The sequence below is a fragment of the Pangasianodon hypophthalmus genome, chromosome 8, assembly GCF_027358585.1.
Source record: "Pangasianodon hypophthalmus isolate fPanHyp1 chromosome 8, fPanHyp1.pri, whole genome shotgun sequence".
Taxonomy (NCBI): domain Eukaryota; kingdom Metazoa; phylum Chordata; class Actinopteri; order Siluriformes; family Pangasiidae; genus Pangasianodon; species Pangasianodon hypophthalmus.
The window spans coordinates 17,762,203-17,788,547 of NC_069717.1; the positions used below are offsets into that span (position 1 = coordinate 17,762,203).

At 39.1% G+C, this 26,345-nt stretch overlaps 2 protein-coding genes across 4 annotated transcripts in view; one reads left to right on the forward strand and one right to left on the reverse strand.

The window, feature by feature from the left end:
• The first annotated feature begins 299 nt into the window (after nucleotides 1-299).
• On the forward strand, nucleotides 300-18,249 carry vdac3 (voltage-dependent anion channel 3). 2 transcript variants are annotated; one of them, XR_008302138.1, is made up of 10 exons: nucleotides 300-447; nucleotides 10,415-10,486; nucleotides 10,642-10,691; nucleotides 16,071-16,223; nucleotides 16,320-16,372; nucleotides 16,525-16,752; nucleotides 16,884-17,034; nucleotides 17,194-17,251; nucleotides 17,366-17,533; nucleotides 17,764-18,249. XR_008302138.1 is itself a non-coding variant. In XM_026925795.3 (9 exons), the coding sequence occupies exons 2-9, from the start codon at nucleotides 10,420-10,422 to the stop codon at nucleotides 17,455-17,457; spliced, it is 852 nt and encodes a 283-aa protein (XP_026781596.3). In that variant the 5' UTR covers nucleotides 300-447; nucleotides 10,415-10,419; the 3' UTR covers nucleotides 17,458-17,661. The 2 variants fall into 2 exon arrangements, 1 of the variants encoding a protein (XP_026781596.3); XM_026925795.3 differs by lacking the exon at nucleotides 17,764-18,249 and having other exon boundaries at nucleotides 17,366-17,661.
• Nucleotides 18,135-26,345, reverse strand: part of ikbkb (inhibitor of nuclear factor kappa B kinase subunit beta) — a 35,717-nt gene continuing 27,506 nt past the window's right edge. The window contains exons 14-22 of one of the 2 annotated variants that reach the window (XM_026925785.3): nucleotides 26,021-26,172; nucleotides 25,184-25,245; nucleotides 24,983-25,086; nucleotides 24,499-24,548; nucleotides 23,639-23,738; nucleotides 23,372-23,519; nucleotides 22,481-22,602; nucleotides 18,711-18,810; nucleotides 18,135-18,623 (exon numbers count right to left, since the gene is read on the reverse strand). In XM_026925785.3, the coding sequence (XP_026781586.1) occupies nucleotides 18,576-18,623; nucleotides 18,711-18,810; nucleotides 22,481-22,602; nucleotides 23,372-23,519; nucleotides 23,639-23,738; nucleotides 24,499-24,548; nucleotides 24,983-25,086; nucleotides 25,184-25,245; nucleotides 26,021-26,172 (886 nt within the window). In that variant the 3' untranslated portion in view covers nucleotides 18,135-18,575. Of the gene's footprint in view, nucleotides 18,624-18,710; nucleotides 18,811-19,156; nucleotides 19,762-22,480; nucleotides 22,603-23,371; nucleotides 23,520-23,638; nucleotides 23,739-24,498; nucleotides 24,549-24,982; nucleotides 25,087-25,183; nucleotides 25,246-26,020; nucleotides 26,173-26,345 lie in introns of those variants that run through there. The other variant, XM_053235884.1, reaches the window with a different exon arrangement.

A 26,345-nucleotide genomic window follows, 5' to 3' on the forward strand; every position in this document is an offset into this window, starting at 1 on the left:
CGTTTTCTTTATAACGGTTTTCTATGGGAAAACGCTTAACGTGAAAATATTGTCTATGTTAAGCGTTTTTCACATTAAGCGTTTGCAGACAGTAGGATTTAAGTGGTAATTTTGCATGTTAACTGTTCAGTACAGTTGTAGTTTGTACAGTAGTTGTTACAAAAAAGAAAACAAACAAAAAAGACATTTTCTCACATGCCGTCCATTTCTTTCCCGACCAAAACCAACTGAACACACACACACACACACACACACTACGTCGTAAACTTCCGTGGAGGACTAGATGGTAACTTTAACATGGAACGCTGACCAATCCAAAAGCGCGTCTGCGGAACGGCGCATGCGCAGTGTGCGTTCTCCCTGCTCCTCTGGTTTCTCCTTCAGTGTGTCCTCTCACCACCGTCCAGAAGGGAAGCGCGAAGTAGGAGCGGTACAACGGAATATACGGTGAGCTATCTCGCCTTTGCATGCATGTCACTTGGGACATTTGTTTGTGTTAATATGTGTGTGTTAATAGCCCAATGCTTCTCTCAAGATTTGTGATTAAGTGTACAGGTGCAGAATGTAAATCAGTGCAGGCTGTGTTGCAGGCAGGCAGTGCAGGCTGTGTTGGGTGCTGATAGCGAAGGCCGCACCTTTCCCATAACATTTCAAGCTGTGCGTACTTGAAATCTTTCGCTGCAGTCGAGCTGTCTGTTGGTACAGTAAGGTGATTTACACAAAGCACAGTTAAGACAATTCATCACCGTGGGCTGGACTTTATTATTTAAGTGCATTTTGCCTCTGAGACATGATTAGAAGCGTATATTGTGTGCTTAATGTCAAGGCCTGGAAGAGCTGTTGTGCACACTGCAGTCGGGAATTTCTGCACCTCTGCACCAGCGGTTAACGGAGTCCCTCGCTTTCTGATGTGTGCATTACTGAGCATATAAACACAGCGTATCTTGAGAACTGAAGTTAGGCTTGTGTTATGTAACTATATTAGTAAGAATGGAGTAACTGCACATCCAATGCAATTTGTTTATACATTCTTAATTTCTTTGTGTCCATTACTACTCCTGTGTATCGTTCACCTATTCTACAATTCTGTACTTTTACCAGTAGATGGCATGCGAGTGTTCTAATTAGTAGTTAAACTTGGGTAGCAGAAAAATCATAGCTGCCATTCACTTCCATTGTGCGGTTTTAAAGGCTTTTTTTGGGGGGGGGGGAGGGGGGGGTTGAAATGGGAGTTGCCATCTTGTAAATCTGGAGCCAGCGTCTGCGCAGTAGGGGGAAGAAAAATATAATATGTGTGGGCGAGAGGTGGACCCACTGTCCATGCGGCCGTGTCTGCAGCGCATAAGGAAAAATATAGGGGGATATCAGGGTCAACTGAACTTGTAAAACTTGCCATCTGTACCTTACAGTAAGAGGAGAGTGGGTGGGGATAAAAACTGTACTGCAGCCAGCCACTAGAGGGTCTCAGAGACATTTTGGCTTCACTTTTGAATCCCTGTAATGACGTCCACGCGTATATTCAGTCATTGGATTTGCAACACTACTTCCAAGTATTGCCCAGCAATGCTGTTTTTCATAGCTGGCAGAACGGCAACGTTGCATTTAGTCAGTGAATAACAATTATTCTAGCACTAATGGTGATTTTCTTGTAGAATCTATGTAAAAAGTCTATTCCTGATACTATTATGATCACATTGTGTCATCCAGAGCAAGTATGGCAAGGGAGCGTCAGTGGCCTTTAAGTTTCCTTGGTATGAGTGTGCCTTCAGAACTAGCTAGCTAGGTTAGCAGTGTCAGGGAAAGTAACCTTTACTGTGAGATATGAGCACATATGATTTATTTGGCAGTTAGGCAGTGATGTTACATTATACCATTCCTTGTGTAACAGAGTTATGAATATACAGTTGAGGTCAAATGTTTATATAGATCTAGGCTAAAGACATTGAAACTTATTTCCACAACTCCACACATTTCATGTTACTATATGCTTCCTGTGTTAAGTCAACTAGGGTATTTATTTTCCTAAGAGGCAATTTCAAAATAACAGTTAAGAGTTACTTAAACTTTTATTAATCATATCAGCTTTTCAGTGGGTGATATGTTTGTTAGTATGTGGGGGCATTGCCATGTAATTGCTCGACTTGACTCAAGCACTTGGGATAGCCTCCCACAAGCTTCTCACAATACTTTGCCAGAATTTTCGCCCATTCCTCCTGACAGAACTGGTGTAACTCAGTCAGGTTTTTTGGCCTCCTGAGATTTAGTTTTTCAGTTCAGTTCACAAATGCTCTGTGGGGAGTCAGGTCAGGGCTTTGTGATGGCCACTCATATACATTCACTTTGTTGCCTTTAAGCCATTTTGTTACAATTTTGGGCCCAGTTATGACCACATTTAAATTTTTTGACCTAAGTCTTGATCTGTATTCAGCATTTCTAGATAATCCTCTTTCTTCATGAAAGAAAATTATCTATTTCTATTTTCTGAAGTGCACCAGTCCCTTTTCCAGGAAAAGACCCCCACAGCATGATGCAGTCAACTCCTTGCTTCACAGGTTGGATCATGTTTGTAGGAGTAAAAGCCTCACCTTTTTTCCTCCATACATATTGCCGATCATTATGGTCAAACAGTTACATTTTTGTTTTGTGTGACCAGACAGCACTCCTCCAAAAGGCTAGGTCTTTGTCCTGCTAACCACCTGCAAACTTTACTCTAGCTTTTTTATGCCGGTCTTGGAGTAGGGGCTACTACCTTGCATGACAGACTTTCAGGATGTGGCAGTGTAGTGGATGTATATAATTTGGTACTTGATGCTTCCAACACCAGTTCCTTTGTTGTTGTGCAAGTCAGTTGAACCTTTTAGGCTAAAGTTCATTCATCCCTGCGAGTTAATTTGTGCCTCCTTCATGGACGATGAAGTGTCTATGTGGTACAGATGTTCGTGGTACCTTCAGTTGTTTGGACATTGCTCCTTGGGATGAACCAGACTTTTGGGGGTCCACAAGGTTAGCTGAGTTGCTTGGATTCTCCTATGGCATCAAGGGCAAAATATCACTGATTCTAAAAATAGGACCTTAAACACAGCTACATGTGCCCTCCCAGTTAAATTCTAATTATGACAATTGGCCAATCAGAGGCTTCTAAAAGTGATTATGTAAATTTATGGAATCTTCCAGACTTTAAAGAGACAGTCAACTTCGTGTACATTTTTGACCCCCTGGAATTCTGATATAATAAATTAAAGATGAAATAAATCTGTCGCTAATCATTGGTTTTACATTACCTTTGCTGTGAACAACATACTGTAGATGCCCTAATTGACTTGCCAAAAGAAATGAATGGAGACATGAAATGTGTGGAGTTTTGAAAAAAATAATATAGTTTATCTTTACCCTAGGCATATGTAAACTTTGGCTCAAATAAACTTTTTTTCAGATGTTTGTATAATTACACATAATGTCACGTGTCAATGTGAGCCTGATGAGTTGCTGCATATGCCATCTTATTGTGATGCCTGATTCTCCTCCTGCTCCTTTATATCCTCCCCCCGACCCCCAAATGTACATAAGTACACTTGTAGGTTGAATATTATATTCAATTCAATTGAATTCTGCTAGAGCTGGTAGCAGGCAGGCATTTAGGCATGTTCAGCATCAAAAACATGCCTAGGTAATTAAATTTTTATACCAGAGTAATCAAATTTTACATGTTCATATCTTCTTGTCAGATCCAGTCTGCTACTTAATTTAGCAAATTCACTCAAAACTTAATGTGAATGTCCCTATTTTTTCATAAAACTTCCACTGACTTCATGCCATTCATTAATTCTGATTTGGCCCCATGCAGCTTATAACTCGTACCTTGAAATAGGCTTATACATTTTTTCCCTGCTGATGATAAATGATTTATTCATCCAGTACTGTTAGCCTAAAAAAGACAAGAAAACGAGCATTTCAATGTCAGCAAAGTAGGGGAGGGCATAATTATATTACCAGCTCTGCAGTCGGAAACTGCAGCAATTGCAAAAATTCAGGTGGATGTGGGGTTTCGAAGTGACTCTGTGATGCAGTAGTGTTCAGTAAACAGTTTAGATATTGATATGTTTGATATAATCTTTTTACAACTTCATTGCCTAATGTACACATGGCTGACATTTTCGAAGTTGATCTGCTGCTCAGTGTCACCGTTAAAGTAAGAAGTAGTGGATTTAATCATTTTCTAATTGCTATTTATATTATTTAAGTGTTCGACACTTGATTTGACACTTTCTTGTAGGTCTGGTAATATAATGTAATTGGCGATAAAACGTCCCTGGAAAGCATAGTGTAGGTCCATGCATCCACAGATAGGGGTCGCACCTTTATTATAGGTACATTTACAGCAACCAGAACTACGTAAGACGAGTATACATCACCCCTGCGAAAAATCAAAAGGACTTCACCAGCCTTTGTTGACACTCTCTGGGCCCAGCAGGCAATTTTAATGGTAAGTGAAACCACTGCTTTCAACCACTGCTCCTTGAGTTATAAAGCCGACTGAACTTGATCAGGAAGTGAATCCACGGAAGGATCAACCTGCAAAATGCATGTGAAGACAAACTAAAACATGCTGCATCACCATTCATCAGCACCTAACACTGCACTAGGACAACTCCTTCAAAGGCCGCAATCAGCGTTCATTCACACAGATGCTTCAACAGCTCGAGTTGCATTCTTCTCATGCTCATGACGAACTAAAAACAACTCCTAGACTGTACATCTGTACTGTACATTTTAGGATAGTGTTCACTATAATTTCTTTCACAGTTTTATTGTGGTGAATCTGCAAACTGTTTGTTAAAATCAGTAGTCTTTTAAACAATGGGAATCGTGCGATACGAATCTCCTTCCTTCTCTCTTTGATCTCTCTCTCTCTTATCTTTGCATTTGAGCTCACTCTGTGCTTACTAACATGGTCACGCAGTCAGTGAACTCCGTTTATGTCAAGTAAAAATAAGATCCAGATTCTGTAGCGTTATTACCATTAGTGCACTTTGGAACTTACTTTGTCATCGGAAATATTTTTATAGTTTCTATCACTGGCCATCCACCATGTGCATGTTTTTTAAAGTCCCTGCCATATTTCTATTCCCTGTTGTTGTCCTTGTTTCATATACCAGGAAGCGTGGCCATGTATCTCACATGGTTCATGTTTATAAGCAGAGTACGAATGCACACACAGACGCTTAAGCTCTAGAGCAGAGTGCATATCCACACACACACACACACAGACACACGCTCTCTCTTTCCCTTATGCACATACATGCACATATTCCTTTGTCTGTCTCTATTTAGAATTAGGTTCATGGTTAATAGTTAATTGGTGTTTATTGTTTTCTGTTTCAATAATTGCTATATTATTGAACATCTCATTGCCTTGTTGTGGCTATTACTTTGATACTGCGAGAAGCCAAACTATTCAGAACTAGGCCTTCAGAAACCAAGTCATTGATTTTTATTGTTCTCAACTAAAACTGAGGTTTTAATAATTTTGACTTTTATTTAACGGTTTGTAATTTTTAATTTTGAATTAAAATTCTAAACATGAAAAGGGGATATTCTATGAGACTGATTAACTAAGGAGACTGATTTAATGAGGCTGATCATTTCATGAGACTGAATAATTAAATTTACAGTGAAGCACTACACTCACTGAGCACTTTATTGCACACACCATTCTGAGTAAACTCTAGAGACTTTTGTGTGAGAAAATCCCAGGACAGTTATGGAAGTTATAGAAATACTCAAATCAACCAAACTCAGCCTAGAGATGACAAAAGAATGAACTAGTTTTTCTGCATCTTGTAGTGATATATTTTTTTTTATCTTGGCATTATTTCTGAGATGGAAGAAGATTATCCTAGTAATATTATCTACATGAGCTTCAAATGAGAGACTGGAGTCAATAATCACACCAAGGCCTTTTACTCTTTCACATGATACAACTGAAAGGCCATCCAGAGCTACTCTATAATCACAAAGCTTGCTTATAGCTTATTGCCTGAGGTCCTAGTTGAAATACTTCTGTCCTTTTAGCATTAAATAGGAGGAAGTTATTCAACATATGTCTAATATCCTTTACACAATCCTCAACTTTATTAAGCTGGTGTCTTGTCATCTGGCTTTGCTGAAAAATATAGCTGTGTGTCATCAGTATAGCAGTGGAAACTAATACCATGTTTATGAATAATTGTACCTAGGGGTAGCATAGAGAGAGCCATTGGCTTATAGTTAGACAGCAGACAAAGGTCAAGGTCAGGTTTTTTTTTTAAATTAAGGGTTTGTTAACTGCTACTTTAAAGGATTTAGGTACATAACCAATGTTTGAGGAAATGTATAGGTAGGGGCCCTAGTACACAAGTTGATGATTTTGAAAAGGAAATTAGCAAAGTTACTTTAGTCTGCCGGATGGGAGCAAAAGATTCTAATTGCTCTGTTGACGTGGTTAAATTGTTTTCTGCATAGTTATCAAATTGTCTCACTTTAAATTAGTATTCAATTTTTGCCTGATATTTTCAATTTTGTCAACTTTGTTAACTTATTTATCTTTCTATTAAATAAGAATCTAGGATTATTTTTGTTATCTTGTATTAGAATGGAGAGATATGCTGATCTAGCAGCACTAAGAGCCTTTCTGTAGCTAAGAAGGCTCTCTTTCCATACAATTTTGAATACTACCAATGTAGTTTGGTGCCATTTATGTTCCAAGTTTTGAGTGTGATCATTATACCAGTGTGCTACTCTTTTCTCTGTAATTATTTTTCTTATAGGTTACATTATTTAAAGTGTAGTGGAAAATTGACTCTAAGCATTCAGTCGCCTGATCGGGTTCTGTGGCGTCAGACGGTGAACCAATCCCTGGAAGATTTTCAATAAAACTATGTATAGTAGTTGACGTGATTGTATGCATAACATAGTAGTGAAGTGCCTATATTATGATTAAAACACATTTTAAATGAGATGAGGTAATGATATGCGATTGCTTCAGTCTGGAGAACTGTGACTGTATTTTCTATATTTAATCCAAATATCAGTATTAAATCAAGAGTGTGTTTGCCAAATTGAGTGGGTCCTATTATGTTCTGATTAACCCCTACTGAGTCTAGAATGGACACAAACGCTCAGAGTATCTTAGAGATTATCAAATTGAATATAAAAGTCTTCACCCATTTGCTTTGTCTATAGATACAACTAGGTTTGAGATGAAATCAGCAAATTGATATAGAAATTCAGAATACGGCCCACACCCCTAGGGGGCCTTTAATTTTCGAGAGCTCACACTAAATATGTTAAACAAAGTACGTCTGAGTTCATTTTAAATCCACCTCTGTCCAGTTGAATGCTTGCACAATAAATATCTCTGACATTAGGAGGTCTCATAGCTAAAATGGCATATTAAATCAGTCTTGTTGTCATGAAGACCAAGGAACTACTCATGAAGCTTTGAGATGAAGATGTTAGGATGAAAAAAGATTAAAGAGAAGGTTATTAAACTTCTGCAAAGTTCTGAAACTTATTAGGCGCACTGTGAAATTCATTATAACAAAATGTGGAAAAAACATGGCACAACCCAAACACTACCAAGATCAGGCTAATTTGAAGGGGTTACAGAGCTCCCTGACTGAAATAGGAGAACCTTTGCACACATCAACAATATCATCAGCTAGGCCTGTGGCGATAATTATTGCCCATTGTGTTTATATGTGTGTTTGTTTACATAAGGATGAATGTCACCAACATTTTAGCCATTCACGCTGCTTCTGTTCTCTCGTCTGCACTAGGGCTGTCAAATTAAAATTTAAGCTTTGAAAATTTTTTAATTTAAGATAAAAATGCACATTCGAATACAAAAACTGTGTATGCGACTTTAAGATGTGTAGCAAGCACTAGCACTGATATTAATTAAAGCATACTGTTGAAATAATGACACAAAAGATATTAACAATGCGCTAACTATGTTTTCTGAAGAAGAAAAATCTAGAGGATAGTTTCAAAATGTGTTTCAAATAACCCAGTCATAATCAATAATGTTTTGGATTGACCAGCTTAAGCTGCGTGAGCTGAAGTTGAACAGTGTATGAACCGCGATAAACTGAAGCGCTTTACTAGTAGGGTAATTAACTCACCTAAATGCATCATATACTCATAAGAGATTAATCAGACATATAAACTTAAGCGTAATATTACAACTTGCTTCTGCACAAGATGATGCAAATTCAACAAAGTGAACTTGAACTCAAGTAACGCACTAGGTAGAATGGTAAATCATGCTGTGAATACGCTCTTTCTGTAACAGCACAACAAAACACAGACAATAAATAACTACAGCATAAAGAAAGTTTCCAAACAAGTGCTTTGTGTTATGTCCAGAGACACTCTAAAAGGAAGAGTCCTAAACTGACTTTGTCAAACACATTATTTTGTTCTGCTAGTGTGTTAATTGTTACTTATAGCTAATATGTTGTTGCTTTTCACTTTTTGTTAACAAAGGACCTAACCATTGAGAAACTGGATTGGCAATATATTGCCTGTTAAGGAATGAAAGACTCTATACTTCTGTGCGAAATGTTTAATATTTAGTGTAATTTTTTTAATGGGGCCCAAAAGTCCATTTTATTTTTTGTTTTGGTTGTGTGGGTTTTATTTATTTATTTATTTATTCAGGATATACATTTTTTTTTTTTGACATTCCAATTCCAATGTCTGAATATTCTTAAGAATTAAAAAGTTCAGTGCTCTTTGAAAGGGTGTACTTGCATTATTATGCTATTATATTATTGTTATATTGTTATATTGTTATATATGGAATAAAATGGTCTTAAAGTGGCAGTATCATTTATCGCAATTATTTCTGGGATGATATATCATCCAACTAAAGTAGTTATCGTGACAGGCCTATCATCAGCTCTTCACTGATCTGGCCTCTGTGGGAGGGTGGCCAGAAGGAAGGAAAATCTGAGAACTTTTGGAAAACAATTTTGTGGTCTGAAGAGATAAAGTTGAGCCATTTGGTCTAAAGGCAAAGCATAATGTTTGACGCAAACCAATACAACCCAATACACAGATAACACCGTTCCTGTGAACAGCCATGGTGGTAGTATCATGCTCTAGGGTTGCTTTTCAGCAAGAGGAACTGGCAAGCTTGTTGCCATCACAGGCAATATGAATGGATCCAAATATAAGCAAAATGTTGAGGTGAACATATGAGAGAGCTGGACATGGCTGTAGAAGATCCTTAACCCATCAGCAGGACCGGTATCTGCTCTTTTGTGTAAGGAGGAACAGGATAAGCACTGCCAGAGCCCTACAAAATGACCTCCAGCAGGCCACTGGTGTGAATGCCTCTGACCAAACTATTAGAAACAGACTTCATGAGGGTGGCCTGAGGGCCCGACGTCCACTCCCTGTGCTCACTGCCCGGCACTGTGGAGCTCGATTGGGATTTGCCATTGAACACCAGAATTGGCAAGTCCGCCACTGGCGCCCTGTGCTTTTCACAGATTAGAGCAGGTTCACCCTGAGCACATGTGACAGACGTGAAAGGGTCTGGAGAAGCCGTGGAGAACGTTATGCTGCCTGTAACATCATTCAGCATGACCGGTTTGGTGGTGGGTCAGTGATGGTCTGGGGAGGCATATCCTTGGAGGGACGCACAGACCTCTACAGGCTAGACAGTGGCACCCTGACTGGGTATCGGGATGAAATCCTTGGACCCATTTTCAGACCCTACGCTGGTGCAGTGGGTCCTGGGTTCCTCCTAGTGCACAACAATGCCCGGCCTCATGTGGCGAGAGTATGCAGGCAGTTCCTGGAGGATGAAGGAATTGATACCATTGAATGGCCCCATGCTCACCTGACCTAAATCCAATAGAACACCTCTGGGATATTATGTTTCGGTCCACAAAGCACAAGGAAAAAACTATAAAGGAATGGCTTGAAATCCAAAACAACTCAAATCTGGAACTGCTGCAGAAGGACTGTTCACACTGAGGGTGGTGAATACTTATCAGTTAAGGTGTTTTTAGACTTTTTTATTTTGAAATAATTATGAAGACATCTAAATACTTTATTGTTTCTGTAAAGAATCACTTTAAAAGGAACAGAAAAACTCCAATTCTGATGTGCTTAAATCTGATGTTGCAATGCAGCAAAAAAGGGGAAATAATCATTGGGAGTGAATACTTTCTGGAGACACTGTAAATCTAATGCATTAGTACTTCCTGTTAATCATAACACAGTAGATTTGACAAACCTTGCCTTGGGAAATACTTCCTGTGTTTGCAGTTATGTAATAGGTAAGTTAAGGTGTGTGTTAATGCTTGAGTGGTATGGGTATGGACCAAATAAGTGTCCTTTCTTTTTTTTCCTCTCTCTCTAGCTGGCATGGCAGTCCCCCCTGCATACTCTGACCTCGGGAAAGCCGCCAAAGATATATTTAGCAAAGGCTATGGTAATTGCAATTACACAAGCATGCACACATTTCACTGTAATGGTCCTAGACTGTAATCTCTGGAATCGCTGTGTACGTGAACTTTGTTCCCAGCCATACTCTTCCATTCATGTCTTTTTTGTTTGTTTGTTTGTTTGTTTGTTTTAATTCTTCAGGCTTTGGAACAGTTAAACTGGACCTCAAGACCAAGTCCCAGAGTGGAGTTGTGAGTTTCACTTCTGCCATCTTTCATTTTTATGTTATTTCTTTTTTGCACTGTTTTCATGCAATTCAGGAAAAGAGCAAGTACCTGCTACTTGTTCTACAAAATATTTTTATTACCCAAAACAAGACATGTTTTCTGTTCTAATCTAATGCATTTCCAGACATATAATCAATTAGTTTAGTGACTCATAGACTTTGGTCTGAAATGAATGTAAAAGAGAATGTGATTATCCTAGCTTGTTTCCCACTGCTGTATATTAGTGTTTTTATATATGATTATTCTATTTCCAGTCTTTTTCTTGTCTGTGTAAGTTAAGGTCATATTAAATCTAAGAAGGAGTGTTCAGTGTAATGCTGTCTCTCTTTGTGCTGCAAAGCTTTTAGGAATGTCAGTCCAGATTGTTTGTCTTCATGTGCATAGCTATGCTTCACCTGTATTCTAACTTTTAATATCTAATCTGCTTTTGTCCTGCTTGCTTTTTGGACATCACTGTCAGATGGTAAGACTGTGTTTACTCACTGGTACTATTGGGTTTATGTGACAGTACGTACATTCACCAACCACTTTATTAGGAACACCTGTACCCCTTTATCATTCATGCAATTATCCAATCAGCAAGTCATGTAGAAGCAGCGCAATGCACTTCACAATGTAGATACAGGTCAGGAGCTATAGTTAATGTACACATCAACATCAGAATGTGTAAAAATGTGATCTCAACCAGATTTAACTAATAGAAATGTAATTAATATAATTGTGGCGGCGGGGGATGGTCAAGTGCCAGTTTGTGAATGGAAGGTGGCGTCGTTAACATGAGTGGTAATGATGAGCCTGCACCTATGGATGATTGACTAACGAGGGCTCTGTGTTTGAGTGAGCGGCAGCGAGGAGATAAAGGAGAGAGACGAGAGCCACAAGAGAGAGAGCTGTGCTGAGCTGAACTGTGTCTGTTGATGTTGGTGTGTCTCGGGGTGAGACCGTAGGACAGAAAGCGCTGAAAATACACCAACAATGATGATATAAGCCCCTTTGAGTTGTCCCAAGCCTACCTCCCACGTCCTCATTCACACACAAACACGAGAGTGCCACACTGGAGCTGAAACCTGGGAGCACAAGAAACTGGGAGGTAGGCTTGGGGCAAAGCAAAAGGGCATTTATTGTTGCTTTTCTTCCCGGGCACACTTTTCAGCGCTTTCTATTCTACAGTCTCACCCCGAGACACACCAACATAAACACACACAATACAGTACGGTATAGTTCAGCTTAGCTCAGCTCTCTAATATGCGGCACTCATCTTTCTCCTTCATCTCTTCACCGCCACTCGCTAGAACACAGAGTTAGTGAATCATCGACGGGGCAGACTCATCCTTACCACTCACACTCCCGACTCCACCCTCCCTTCACAAACCGGCACTTGACTACGCCCTGCTGCTACAATAATATTTACAAAACGGACAATCCATGGACAAAAAAACATCAAACTGTTCCTTTTCAGACACAACAGCAAGGCTGGGTTTTCAAAAGTAGCTAGATTCCACCTGATAACTGTCAGCTTGGCATCACTGGTCCCACAATGTTGTCCAGGATGCATTTTAATGTTGTCATATGCGTCTCTGACCACCTCCGAAAGTGGTTTGAAGGATCAGATCACGGTTGAAGACCAGGTGATCTTCATTTGTCTTCAACTGTCCAGTTTTGATGAGGCTGTGCCCATGATAGCCTCAGATTCCTGTTTTTGGTTGGCAGAAGTGGAATCCAGTTTGGTCTTTTGCTGTTGTAGCCCATCCACCTCAAGGTTCAATGTTTTGTGCAAGCTGATGCTTTTCTGCTCACCATGGTTGTAAATAGTGAGTATTTGCGTTACTATATCTTTCCTGGCAGCTCCGACCATTCTGGCCATTTTCAGCAAAAACAGTCAGTGTTTTTTGTTTTTTGCACCATTCTGTGTAAACTCTAGAGACTGTTGTGTGTGAAAATCTTAAATCAGCAGTTTCTGAAATAATCAAACCAGCCCTTCTGGTGCCAACATCCATGCCACAATCAAAGTCCCAGAGATCACACTTTTTCCCCATTCTGATGTTTGATGTAAATATTACCTGAAGGTCATGACTTGTATCTGCATGATTTTTTACATCGAGCTGCTGCCACATGATTGGCTGCTTAGATAACTGCATGAATGTGCAGTTATACAGCTGTTCCTAATAAAGTGGACGTTGAGTGTATATGGTTTTCATTGTTTTCACCTGAACACTACAATACCCAGGATGCAATACACCAATACATAATTTGAGCATTGAGAATCCCTACTATGATCCAGACCTTTGAGTGAGACACGTGACATCTCCTGAACACAGCGGTATAGTATTGTCAACATAGCGGGACTTTAGTGATTCTTAAATGCAAGCCAGAATTTGTTTTCTAAAACATCAGGTTGTGCATACTGTCGACCCGAACACGTTTCCAAGTCAACAGAAGTTTTTACAGGAAATTTGGAGGGATAATTCTATTCCAAGTTGCTCCATCTTTGCAGTGCCCATTTCATCTCAGCTAAGTAGCTAACTGTGAGTAAAATTGGCATGATAACTAAGGACTTAACATGCTTAGCATGCTAGTTAACCACCATGCCTTATATATAATTCTTTAACAAATCTGTATGTATTGATGTATCTCTGCATCAGTTGCGTTCTTACTGAGGAGTTGCCTGTAATGGACATTTCAATATTTAAATTTGTTCAGCTTACTAAATAGTTTATTGCATCTGTTTGGGCAGCACCTCAGCTTTCAGTGAAACGACGTCACTGATGTTATAATTGTAAAACAAAATGTAACGTGCCCACCAACAAAATTGTAAGCATCACGAGACTTGTATGCTTACATTAATTTCTCTCTAGCGTAAATGCTCAGAATTTCTATGAGATACACCGATTAGCCATAACATTAAAACCACTGACAGCTGCAGTGAATAACATTGATTATCTCATTACAGTGGCACTTGTCAAGGAGTGGGATGTATTAGGCAGCACGTGAACAGTCAGTTCTTGAAGTTGATTTGTTGGAAACATGGGCAAGCATGAGGATCTGAGCGAAGGGCCAAATTGTGATCCTGATATGCAGTGGTTAGTTACTTTCAAAAGTGGTCCAAGGAAGGACAACTGGTGAACTGGCACCCAAGGCTCATTGATGTGTGTGGGGAGCGAAGGCTAGCCCATCTGGTCCAATCGCACAGAAGAGCTACTGTAGCACAAATTGCTGAAAAAGTTAATGCTGGCTATGATAGAAAGGTGTCAGAACACACAGTGCATTGCAGCTGCGTCACTGAGGAGCCATGTGGGTCAGGCGGTATCTGCTGACGCAGGGATCCTTACAGTCTGGAACATGCAGCTGAAGGTACCTTGAAGGGAAAAAGCGAAAGCTTAACCTTAATTGTACCGTTGCCTCTCTCCTTGTCAGGCCAGCGATTCAGGACAGTTGTTTCTGTTAATGTCTTCTACCTCATGGGCCGAAGACTCAGAACATGATGTTTCTGTTAATGTCTCTTTCCTAGTCAGGTTAAAAACTCAGAACAAGGAGGTACCGATCGCGGAGGTACCTTTATCCCTTTCTCATAAGGAGGAGATTGTAATCTGGTTCCTTTCCATTCCAGCAACGTGATTGGCTATTGAGGCCAGAAGTGGCCACAGTGTAGCCTACCCTAGTGTGGAACTCATTTGCATATTGTAAAGTACACAGTTGGAGAAGTGTCTTTAAAGTTTGTCTATGCATTATTTCTTTTCCAAACCTCTTTCAGAATATTATAGGCCTTGGGCCTTGAGTCCAAACATGATAAGAAATGGTTGAACTATCACCTATGCATTCATTTCTGTGTTAGTAGGTCAGCTCATATGAGCTGTTGTCAACAATCATGTTTCAGTAACATAAACTGTTACATGAATGAAGTGGATGCGTCACAGTTTGTCACTTTTAAGGACTCAGAACATATTTATGAATGGATATGGATGGGTCTTTGTGGCCTTTCTTTGTTTTAGCCACTGCTGCTGCATCCAGAGGTCCTAAGGAATTTTTATGGCAGTGCTGGCCTAAACCTTAGGAATGAGTTGGGTGGTTAGTGTCAACCTGTTGTCCAATGAGGAGTCCTTCTTCATGCAGATGTGGGTGATGGGGGTCTCCTTCCCTGCCCTGCATGAGGTGTCTGGCAGTTGTCTTAGCAGCTTATATGATGATGTCAGGCATTTGTTTATGTTCATTCACTAAGATCCAATCACAATATGGCAAACCTTTCTCCACCCTGGCAGATAGAAAGGGGCCTTGTTATAAACTGGGCCCTGGAATGCCATCTTATGTTCACTACACACCATTTGAAAGTGTTGCTTTAGTGGAATAGCGCTGCCTGTCTTTTAGTGTTAATTCGTAATAATAAGTTGATAATGGATTTTAGCTAATATCAGTGCAATTCCTCAGATATATACCAAGTCAGATTATACCCTGTAGCACATTTCCTATGCGAATCACATCTCTTTCTAACCAGGTTAGAAATCTCTTTTTGTTTAGAAACACAAAAGTGGCTTCTACACCACCAACATTTTTTTTTTTTTTTTTTGGATATATAAGAGTGTGCAATGAGCAGTACAAACTGGAGGACTATAAAAGAGATTTGAAAGTGGAGTTACTGGGTCTTCTGCCAGAAAGTTTCTAAAGAAAATGGCAATTCTGTCTGTATTCAATGCAAAATGGACAAGCTCCATACCTGGAACAAAAGGAGCCAGATTGAGGTAGGAGAACTAGTTAATGTCTGCTAGCAAATGCATATCTTCACCTACGTACTAGCAAGATGTAAGTAAGGTAACTAACACAAAGGTAAAAAATCATGTAACATTGCTAGCTAACCCTTTGTGTTGTTGCTAACTTCAGTTATTTGGCTCAGTGTAATTTTGAAGGACCTCCATTTGCTCTCTGCTTACCTCATGTTGCTGTTCTCACTAGCACAGTTCTTCTGTATATTCTGGCTCGAACATGTATGGATCGCCAATTCTTAATTTATTAAGGCAAAACAAAGTCATTGTTTATTAGCAGTAGCCAGCTAGCTATCTCGCTTCCCTGAATATACCATTATCTAGCCCGAATCATATTAAATTAAAAACCTCCGGCTTCACTTGCGCAACATTATTTTTCCTGTACACAGACTCTAGTCTCAAATACATACCCTTTCTGTGTAAATAAACAACAAAAAAAGTGAATAATGTGCTTCCTTTTCATATCTGTATTCGTATTTGTTTAAGACGCATTATCTGTTCAATCTGAATAACATGTTCGTATTCAGGTTACATCTCTAGTGCCTGTACTTGTTTACACAAATGTTATCTCTTACTTGTTCACCTATAGGAGTTCTCAACTGGTGGATACAGTAGTACAGATACAGGAAAAAGTTCTGGTAATCTGGAGACTAAGTACAAAGTGAAGGAGCTAGGCCTGACCTTCAACCAGAAATGGAACACTGACAACACACTGACCACCGAGGTCACCTTGGAAGATCAGGTGAATTCCTCCTACATACAGGTCATTACAGCCCACACATAGCTCTCGAGTAAATGTTTATTACATATGGTACTTTTTTTGCTTGTCTCTGTGAAGCTGGCTAAGGGACTGAAGTTGGCTTTGGACACCTCCTTTGTGCCCAACACTGGGTGAGCTGGCATCTCATTTAACCATGCAATTTATGCTATTTAATACTGAACAACTTAATCTTGTCTAAAGTTAGTATTTTGCACTGAAAGTTAATTTTCTCCCAAATTGATCTCACTTCCTCACCAACACACACTATTCTACTTTCCTATAGGAAAAAGAGTGCTAAACTGAAGACAGGATATAAGCATGACTTTGTAAATGTGGGCTGCGATATTGATTTTGACCTTGCTGGGCCCACAATTCATGCAGCAGCAGTGGTTGGCTATGAGGGCTGGCTAGCTGGCTATCAGATGGCTTTCGACACTGCCAAGTCCAAACTGGCTCAGAATAACTTTGCTCTGGGATACAAAGCTGGTGACTTTCAGCTGCACACCAATGTGTGAGGAAACTGAAACATATTCATTCTAATACCACAATTAAAACATTTCATCTACTGGAACATATTTGTACTTTATAAATTGCCTACATGTACATACAATAAAAAAAAGATATAATCTAACTGTATTGCAGTAATGATGGTACTGAGTTTGGTGGCTCCATCTATCAGAAAGTGAATGACCAATTGGAGACGGCAGTAAATCTGGCCTGGACAGCAGGCAGCAACAACACCCGCTTTGGCATTGCTGCTAAATATCAACTGGACAAGGATGTGTCTATCTCTGTAAGACCTAAAATGCATCTGTTCCCTAAATACAGCAATCATTCTTACTAAATACAGCAGTACAGACCTTTTAGCCCCCACCATAAATCATTTTATATGCTTGTTGAGAAAATGTCTGTTTGCCGTAGATGTTAACTTGATTTAAATGATCCTCTGCAGGTGAAAGTAAACAATGCCAGTCTGGTTGGAGCTGGATACACACAGACTCTGCGGCCAGGTATGCTGTTCTGCAGTGTATGTCTAGGTGAAACCGACCTTTTCTGATGTCTTCACTAAGTTCACTCAGTTCGATACATTCTTTCTATCCCTGTTTCATCACTCTCCCACTAAGGTGTGAAGCTCACTCTCTCAGCCCTGATTGATGCAAAGAACTTAAATGCTGGTGGACACAAGGTGGGCCTGGGCTTTGAGCTGGAGGTATAACGATAAAGAGAGGAACAAGAAGACAAGGGGCATAGATTGAAACTAACAGCTGACAACATGACTGCCAGTGCCACAGGTGCGCCAAAATAAAAAAAAAAATGCTTCACCTCATTCCACTGGTTCTGTGCAAATTTGTTTAGTTTTTAAGGTTTTGCTACTTTGTCAGTATTCATCCTTTAATAAACAGGATTAGCACTCATGTGACCAATGCTGGTCCTGTGTTTCCATCGTGCCATCTCTTCTGTAAACAGGTATCACTCAGTGGACAGACATTGTTTTTAATTTCTTTTCATCCTTCCTTTTCAGAGTAAAGGTCCTAGGAGCAATTTTAAAACTACTTTTTTTTCACTGCACTGGGTTGTAAATCCTTCTGTTTCCCTTTTGAATAGAATTTCAATTTTCTGCAAATTCAAACTGTGATTAGTACTCCAAATTTTACTGGATCAGTCTCAAAATGTGATTTGCTGGTAAAAACTCTTACTGCTGGAAAAGGGATCAAGTAAGTTGTGAATATCATCTCCTCATTGTGTTGTGTGGAAAGTCAACTTATGGAGATGACAACAGATGCCTCTGTCCTTTTTCACTCACATTTATATAAATTACTTTGATTTAATTGCCATCAGACAGATAACTCTGTAATATCTGTATTTTTGTAGGAATTACAGACAAAGGATTCATTTGCTGTCTTTACCTTTTCTCACAGTTGCTTTACTCTGACTGTGCTGTGGTGAATGACTAGACTAAAAAATTAATAAAATTGGAGATTCCAATAAAAAGGTGTGTTGGTTCAAATCTCTGGACTGGTCGTCATCATAGAAAATAATAACCATTATAACCATGACCACAATCATTTGAATTTAACAGTTTAAAATATTAAGTATTAAAAAAATTAAGTATTAAAAAGTATTTTTAAAAATTATGGCCAGATAAAAGGTACCACATTCCCATAACTGATGTGTACAGAATATGCACATAAATCTGATTTTTACATAATAATCATGTGTAATATAAAGTATAGTTACAAAATCTGCTGTTGCCTACACTGAGTACAGTTTTCTACTCCTCACTACACACACATTTATATATACTGCTGGAACTGAAGCTGAAGCTGTATAATATCATGAGAGATCCTGGCTTCCATTCAACCATGTCCATTCCTGCAGCACCTGAAAGAACAAATGAGATGATAAAAATTAATGGACAGTCTGCATTTATTATGGATTATGTCCACAACCATGGAGTTGTGAGTTTACCTGCATGTTTATTTCTGTCTCCTTAATTGTCTCCTGTACCAAACACTGCAATCTGCTCTCAAATGTCTTGCTTTCTTCAATTACTATCATGGATTCTTCCCTATGTGCACACACACAAAAAATATATATATATACAATATATAAATATATCACAGTGTGCACTCAAGCTGGCAGACTCCTCAAGCTTTTTTCACTGTTGGGTTTTTTTTTTTTTTTTTTTTTTTTGTGTGAAATACTTATGATCCATTTTAAATCAAGTCCATTGGTGGTCATCTGAACACATGCTTCAATAGAAGAGATTAGGCATGAAGAAAATCTGACTGTACAAAGCAGTTAACATGGCAAATATCACAAATTTGCTTACATTTAAATAGGGACCTAGAAATGGTGCAGACGCTTGAATATTAAATATTGAACATTTACTTTCTTTGTTTTTAATATATATATATATATATATATATATATATGTAAGTTGAGAGGAATTTAAACTCTTTGTCATGTTCCTCAATCCATTCCTCAAACCTGAACATGTTTCCAAGTCAACAGAAGATGGTTGTTTTTACAGGAAATTTGGAGGGATAATTCTATTCCAAGTTGCTCCATCTTTGCAGTGCCCATTTCATCTCAGCTAAGTAGCTAACTATGAGTAAAACTGGCATGATAACTAAGGACTTAACATGCTTAGCTTGCTAGTTAACCAACATGCCAGATTTATATTGCTTTAACCATTCCATATGTATTGAAGAAGGTGGCCTGGTCTGAGAATCATGTTTTCTTTTACATCATGGGGACAGCCAGGTGCATGTGTATTGCTTACCTGGGGAAGAGATGGCACCAGGATGCACTATGGGAAGAAACCAAGCCAGCAGAGGGAGTGTGATGCTCTGGGCAATGTTCTGCTTGAAAACCTTGGGTCCTGGCATTCATGTGGATATTACTTTGACACATACCACCTACCTAAACATTGGTGCAGACGAAGTACACCCCTTCATGGCAACTATATTCCTTAATGGCAGTGTCCTCTTTCAGCAGGATAAGGTGCCCTGGCACACTGCAAAAATTGTTTAAGAATGATTTAAGGAACATGACAAAGAGTTCAAGGTGTTGAGTTGGCCTCCAAATTCCCTAGATCTCAATTTGATTGAGCATCTGTGGGATGTGCTAGACAAATAAGTCTGAGCCACGAATGCTCCACCTTGCAACTTACAGGACTTTAAAGGATCTGCTTAGGCAGGTGGTTTCTATGTTATGGCTGATTGGAGTTGGACAAGAGCATACCTAATAATCTGCTCTCGCTTTCTCTCTCTCTCTCTCTCTCTCACTCTTTGTTGACTTACTCTTTACTCCTGCTGCCTGATGAGATTACTGCCTAACCCTAACCATTTACTTGGGAATCAGTTGCTGCTGCTGACGATGGCCCTGCATGGATAGCCTTAAGATTGTTGTAGTCACAGCCAGTTGCTTTAAGACTACATGGAAAGCCCAGGCTCCCCTAAAATTTCATTAAAATGCAGCAGTGAAATGTTTACCAATGTGTCTATATTATTCATCACTCTTGGTTCTTAATGTAGTGAAAATAAACTCTTAGTTTAGCAAATAAAAGAATCAAATATCTCATTTCACTATCACACTGTTTGTTCATTTAATGCAAACTGTTTTTGGTGGACAGCACAACTTGTGTGAAAATCTCTTTTGAAGCCAGTAGAGGCACTGCTGATGGAACTTCACTGACATGGCTTCAATGGGATCTTTAAATGCATCAATTTGGGTCCCTCCTGGATGCACAGCTTCACTTGGAGTCAATGAGTGTATGGGTGGGTAGGTTTTGCATAGAAAAAAAAAATCTCTATGTTTATTGAACAGTTTTGTTTGTCCCACCCAGACATGTGGCTTCTCCATATAATGACTGGGAGACCGCTCAAAGGGGCTGAACTTTAATCAACTTGCCAGTCAGTGAAATGGTAATGAACACTGCTGACATCTCAAACTTAAACATATCGGCATCAGTCAGACTCATAAGTGCTCGGACCTGCAGTAGTGGTCAGAAGCCTAATCCATAACAGTTTACCACAACTAGTCTGTGTTATTTTAGTTATTTAATTTAAAGTTGCGTTTGATTATTTGCATTTGTTTCAGAATTTTTTGTTAATTTATCTTAGCTGATTTAAAGTGAAAAAATCTACTGCAATCAAAAAGGCCCTGATTCTCATAATGAACATCCTTTCAACATACACCGTACTGTCTGAATTTATAGCATACAGCTGTTGAAGAGTAATGATTTATACTCCCACTATCTGATGTCTCCCAGAAGAGGATGGCTTTCCTTTTTTGAGTCTAGTTCCTCTCAAGGTTTCTTCCTCATGTTGTCTCAGAAAATTTTTCCTTGCCACTGACACCTCTGGCTTGCTCATTAGAGATTTAAATCTACATCAGATTTCTATAAAGCTGCTTTGTGAAAATGTCCATTGTTAAAAGTATCCACTGAAAAAATAATGAAGTTTTGGAAGAATTAAAATTTTTACAGCATCAATTCTATGGCTAAAACTCAGGAGTAAGATAGTATTCCATCTCTGTATATCAGATTGACTTTTTATTCCAAGGGCCATAACTGATCTCTGCCATACCAGAGATTTCCATTGGTAGCTATAAACCTAAGTATTTCAACAAGTTTTGATTTCATTTCACATGGAATCATTTATCTAATAATTGTTTTGAGATGTACAGTTAAAGATAAAAAAGAAAAAACTTTTGAACATTTAATTTATAACCTTTATAATTTGTCAGCAAAAGTATCTAAATGCTTTTATCAATTCTGGAAATGAATTGGAGGGATGTCCTAAGTGTATTAAAATGTTGTGGCAGCAGGGGCGTGGTCGAGCGTCAGCTGCAGACGGAGAGGAGGCGGGTTGAACCTGCAGGTAGTACATGATGATTCTCACCTGTGTCTTGTTACCGCCAGTCTACTTATTTGTGTTTCTTTGTGCGTTAAGTGACGGTTGTAACCAAAGAGAGAGAATGAGTGATCGAACTGGCAACACACACGCATGCCTGAGGAGCGTGAACGTGAATTTGAACGGAGCGAAAGCCGTGAGTCCGTGACCGTGAGTTTCAGTTGGTTTGTTTCTTTTGATTAAATTTTTGAAACGGCACTGAAAAGCTCGGTGTGAATAAATGCTATCCCGGAGCTCTGCTAGAATTCTGCCTGCCTCCCGAGTCTTCCTCAGCACCCTCAGCACCTGCATACAGCGCAACCTTGAGTTGATTATTATTTATTTCATAGAATTAAGGTTTTAATTTCCAGCTCCTTTAGCTGACTTCCCCTGTGAAACACAGAGAAGCTTGGAAAACTAAACATAGTTTCAAAGTTTCCTTGCTCTTAACACACTTGATCTAACTAAAGGCATTTCTCAGAGCTAGACTTAGGGGAGCCTGTTCTAGTGCACTACATACACAAAACATTTTTTTAAACTTCTCACTTATATTAAGAAAAATGTTTGTTACATTCGACATAAATCTCAAAATATAAAAAAAATTTAGTTTCAGTTTAAGGAAAGCCATATTGGCTTTCAATACACTTGTAGAAAGTATGTTCACACGTCCTGCATTTACAGTCATGCGAATGGATATCTTGCATATTTAAGAGAGAAATAAATAAGAATGATATTGATATTGCGTGATATTTACACTATTCTTCATTAAACCTTTGTAAAACTGAAACATTTAATATGCATTTTTACTACTTAACTCATGAACGTGCATTGCATACTCACGGTTGGTGGAGAATAACAAGGCTGTTTGGATGAGGAGGTCTGTGCTGTAGCAGTGGAGGACCAGAGGAAGTTGGGGTTCGCCCTCCATCAGGACTCCCACTGACAGGACTCCGAACCTTGCTCTGGAAATCCCATATATAATTTAGTGGACCGTAGAAATGTAGATAGTAGATATTCTTAGTGATACGTAGTTAAATGTGGTTGTGCTTGTAGTGTAGGGCTGGTTAAGGGTCTGGGCTAGTGATTGATTATTAAGTTCAAATGCCACAAGTGCAGAGACCCACTATTGTGTGACTGAGCAAGAACATTATATGTCGACTTTTTAGCTGTAAGTTTTGACTGTATCCTCTTTGGATATACAGTAGTGGCCAAAAGGGATATTTGCGCAATATTTGCTTTTAATGACCCTACAGGTTCAATTAAACCATCAAAACGTGAGGAGTATGTTATACTGGGAAGAAGAAAACACTAAAATTGGTTAAGTTGTTTAATTGACAAAATTATTTTGGGGAAAAAAGGAAAACTACAGTGTATCATGGAATATGGGTTTTATTCTAATATGCAAAAATGCACAGAAAAACAAAAAAATCATGGGAAATAAAGCATACATTGACTTGGTCATCCCTTGTTTTTGATTACAGCAGCCACTCTCCTGGGCACTGACTCAATAAGCTTTGTGCTTATTCATAAAAAAATAAAATAATAAATCTTTAATAATATGTTTGAATAAAAGGCAAAGACATCAATTTTAAAATGTATATGCAGGACCTCCAAAACTGCTCACAAACTATTAAAGGTTAAAACACCAAAAACTTCATTTGTGGAATCTTTTCCAAGGTTTGACTTTTACATATATTAATACACTATTGTGTATGAGTGTGTGTAACTCACACAGGCCACTTTAAGCAAGTTCCACAACTCCTTCTGTCTTTTTTCTTGCATACAACGCAGTTCCTGTTCACACTGAGCCATGCTGCTCACCATGCCCTCCACCCGAGGCAGCAACTCCATCACCCTCTGTCGGCACACCACTGTCTTGCTGCAAACAAACAAGGGTGTGAAAGCATGGAATCAAGCTTGAAACCATGGAATCGAAATTGTTAAAGCTAAAAACATACACTGTCATAAGAAAATACAAGCACAGAAATGCAAACAGACCTGAGGTGTGTGTAAAATTCTTTAAGTTTTTTCTCATAGAACTGAATTGCCTGGACCACCAGCTTCACCACCTCCTGACAATCACCTGTACCCCTCTGATCTGAAGGCAGATACAAAAGAATTGAGGCAACAGTAATATCATATTTACTGTATGGCCAAATGTATGTGGACACCTGACCATCACACCCATATATGGGCCTTCTCCAAACTGTTCCCATAAAGTTAGAAGCACAGAATCACCTATAAAGTCTATGTATGCTGTTGCATAAAGATTTACCTTCACTGGAATTAAGGGGCCTAGCCCAAAACTCTTCCAATATGACAATGCCCAGTACACAATACTGGCATGGTTTGCCAAGGCTGGTGGGGAAGAAATTAAGTGATCTGCACAGAGCCCTAAACCCAACTGAACACCTTTGGGATGAGCTGGAACTGCACTCCTCGCTTGACATCAGTGCCCAACCTCACTAATATGCTTGTAACTAAATGGGCAAATCCCCCCAGCCACACGCCAAAATCTAGTGGAAAACCTTCCCTGAAGAGTGGAGGTTAAAGGGAGGCTAAAATTGGAATGGGATGTTCAACAAGCATATAGGGGTATGATTGGTCAGGTGTCCACATACTTTTAGCCATATAGTGTACATATACACAGTAGATATCTGAATCATTTGCAATAATCCTTGTACAATACATCTTCCTTGGTCTGTTTTTCTGAAAATGAGGCAAGTACACAAATAGGCAAGCAAGTACACAAATTTTACTAAGAAATGCATGTTGCACAGAATCACCATGATTCAATATTATGCCTGCAAGAGACCTGTCATTGTAAGTATGCCATTTATGCCTGTATGCTGTCTTACCCCTGGGTTTCTCTCTGAGCTTGCGGAATAAGTCCATTGCCTTCCCCTCACTGAAAAAAACCAAACCAACATGCAAGAGTATTAATGACTAATGTGTGTCAGTGTATACTCACCATCCACTTTAATACGAACACCTGCTCATTTATGCAGCTATCCCATCAGATCACACCATTCTCTGTAAACTCAGGAAATCAGCAGTTTCTGAAATACTCAAACTAGCCCTTCTGGTACTGTGACTTTGATCGTGGCATGGTTGTTGGTAAACAACCATGCCACGATCAAAGTCACAGAGATCACAGTTTTTCCTCATTCTGATGTTTGATTTGAACAATAACTGAAGGTCTTGACCTGTATCTGCATGATTTTATGCATTGTGCTGCTGCCACATGATTGGCTGATTGGATAACTTCATGAATGTGCAGGTGCACAGGTTTTTCTATTAAAGTGGATGGTGAGTGTATGTTGTCTGTGTGCTTGAGCTCACAGAGACTCCAGAGCTTCTCCACTCCTCCAAGGGTGTCTCTGGAGGTCTACTATATCAGTCTGTAATTTCATCATCTCTTCCTCCAACATTGTCACATCATCTGTCTGATACACAGAGAAATGCATACACAGACAATAAGCAAATATCTAGCATAGTTATATCTGCTCCTGTGTAATACTGTAGAATGACAGAAACACTCACCTGGCCATGGCTGAGTGCAGCTTGCTCCATCTCTCGCCAGACACTCAGTAACTTCTCTGAAGCTGTAACAACATGATTGTTTCTGAAGAATCACCAGTGACAGCTATTATGAAACCATTAAGATTGAGCCTTATAGCATGGCATCTCATTGTAGACACATGCATAAAACTATAATGCACACACACAACTATTACACGTACAACACACACAATCATTAAAAGACAGACAGGCAGCATAATTTATAAATTTTTTAAATGAAGTTTTGTTTTTTTTTGTTTTTTTTTATTTATTTATTTTTTATCATGCCATGTCTCTTCTGAATAGCAAGTCTGGTAAACAGCAAGACTAGGCTCATTATTTGCCAGCTCTTTTGTAAAAAACCAAGGTATACAAAACTTATGCTTCTGTCATTTGTCTCTTTGCGTAATTTGTACTTTGATTAGACCATATGCACTTTTACTATTGTCTCCTAGCTTCTTCTCCAATGTCATTTTTAAGTTATCCACCATGGTCATGTGTATTACACGCACTATTTCATGTGTCTTCTCAGTTACAGTTGAGGTGTTTTGGATGTGTCAGTAAACCAGGCTTAAATAAATTTGCTCCAGTGGGGGGGATTTTGACCATGTGTAATCACTTGTTATGACTGTCAATGAGGCTATATGACATCAGCCCAAGCCTATATTTTATATGTGTCTTCTGTGTATATATATTTTTGCCTTTAACCCCTGGTGGTGCTATTGCTTTTGGTATTAATTTTGTTTGACTGAAAAATTGAGCCTTGCTCTTACCAGAACACAACAATTGTGTACGTGTCTGCATATGTGTGTGTTTTACCAATGCCAGTGGCTCTCTGCTCCTGGTATTTGTCCATGTCGATGTGCAGACTGGTAGTGAAGAATTCAAGCGTAGCTTTGAGTCTCTGGTGCACAGAGACCATCTCATTCTTCTGCTTGGACAACAAGCCATTATGCCTCAGCAGGCTCATACTGGGACAGTCAGACAGAATCATTATGTGCATTTGACAATGCAATTCCAGAAAATGCACTGACACCAATACCAGTATTCTACAAAGACAAAACTTTAAAAAAGCATAACATATACACATACATATAATTATCCACTGAGCAAAAGTGGAATATGGCAATTATATCAGTATACT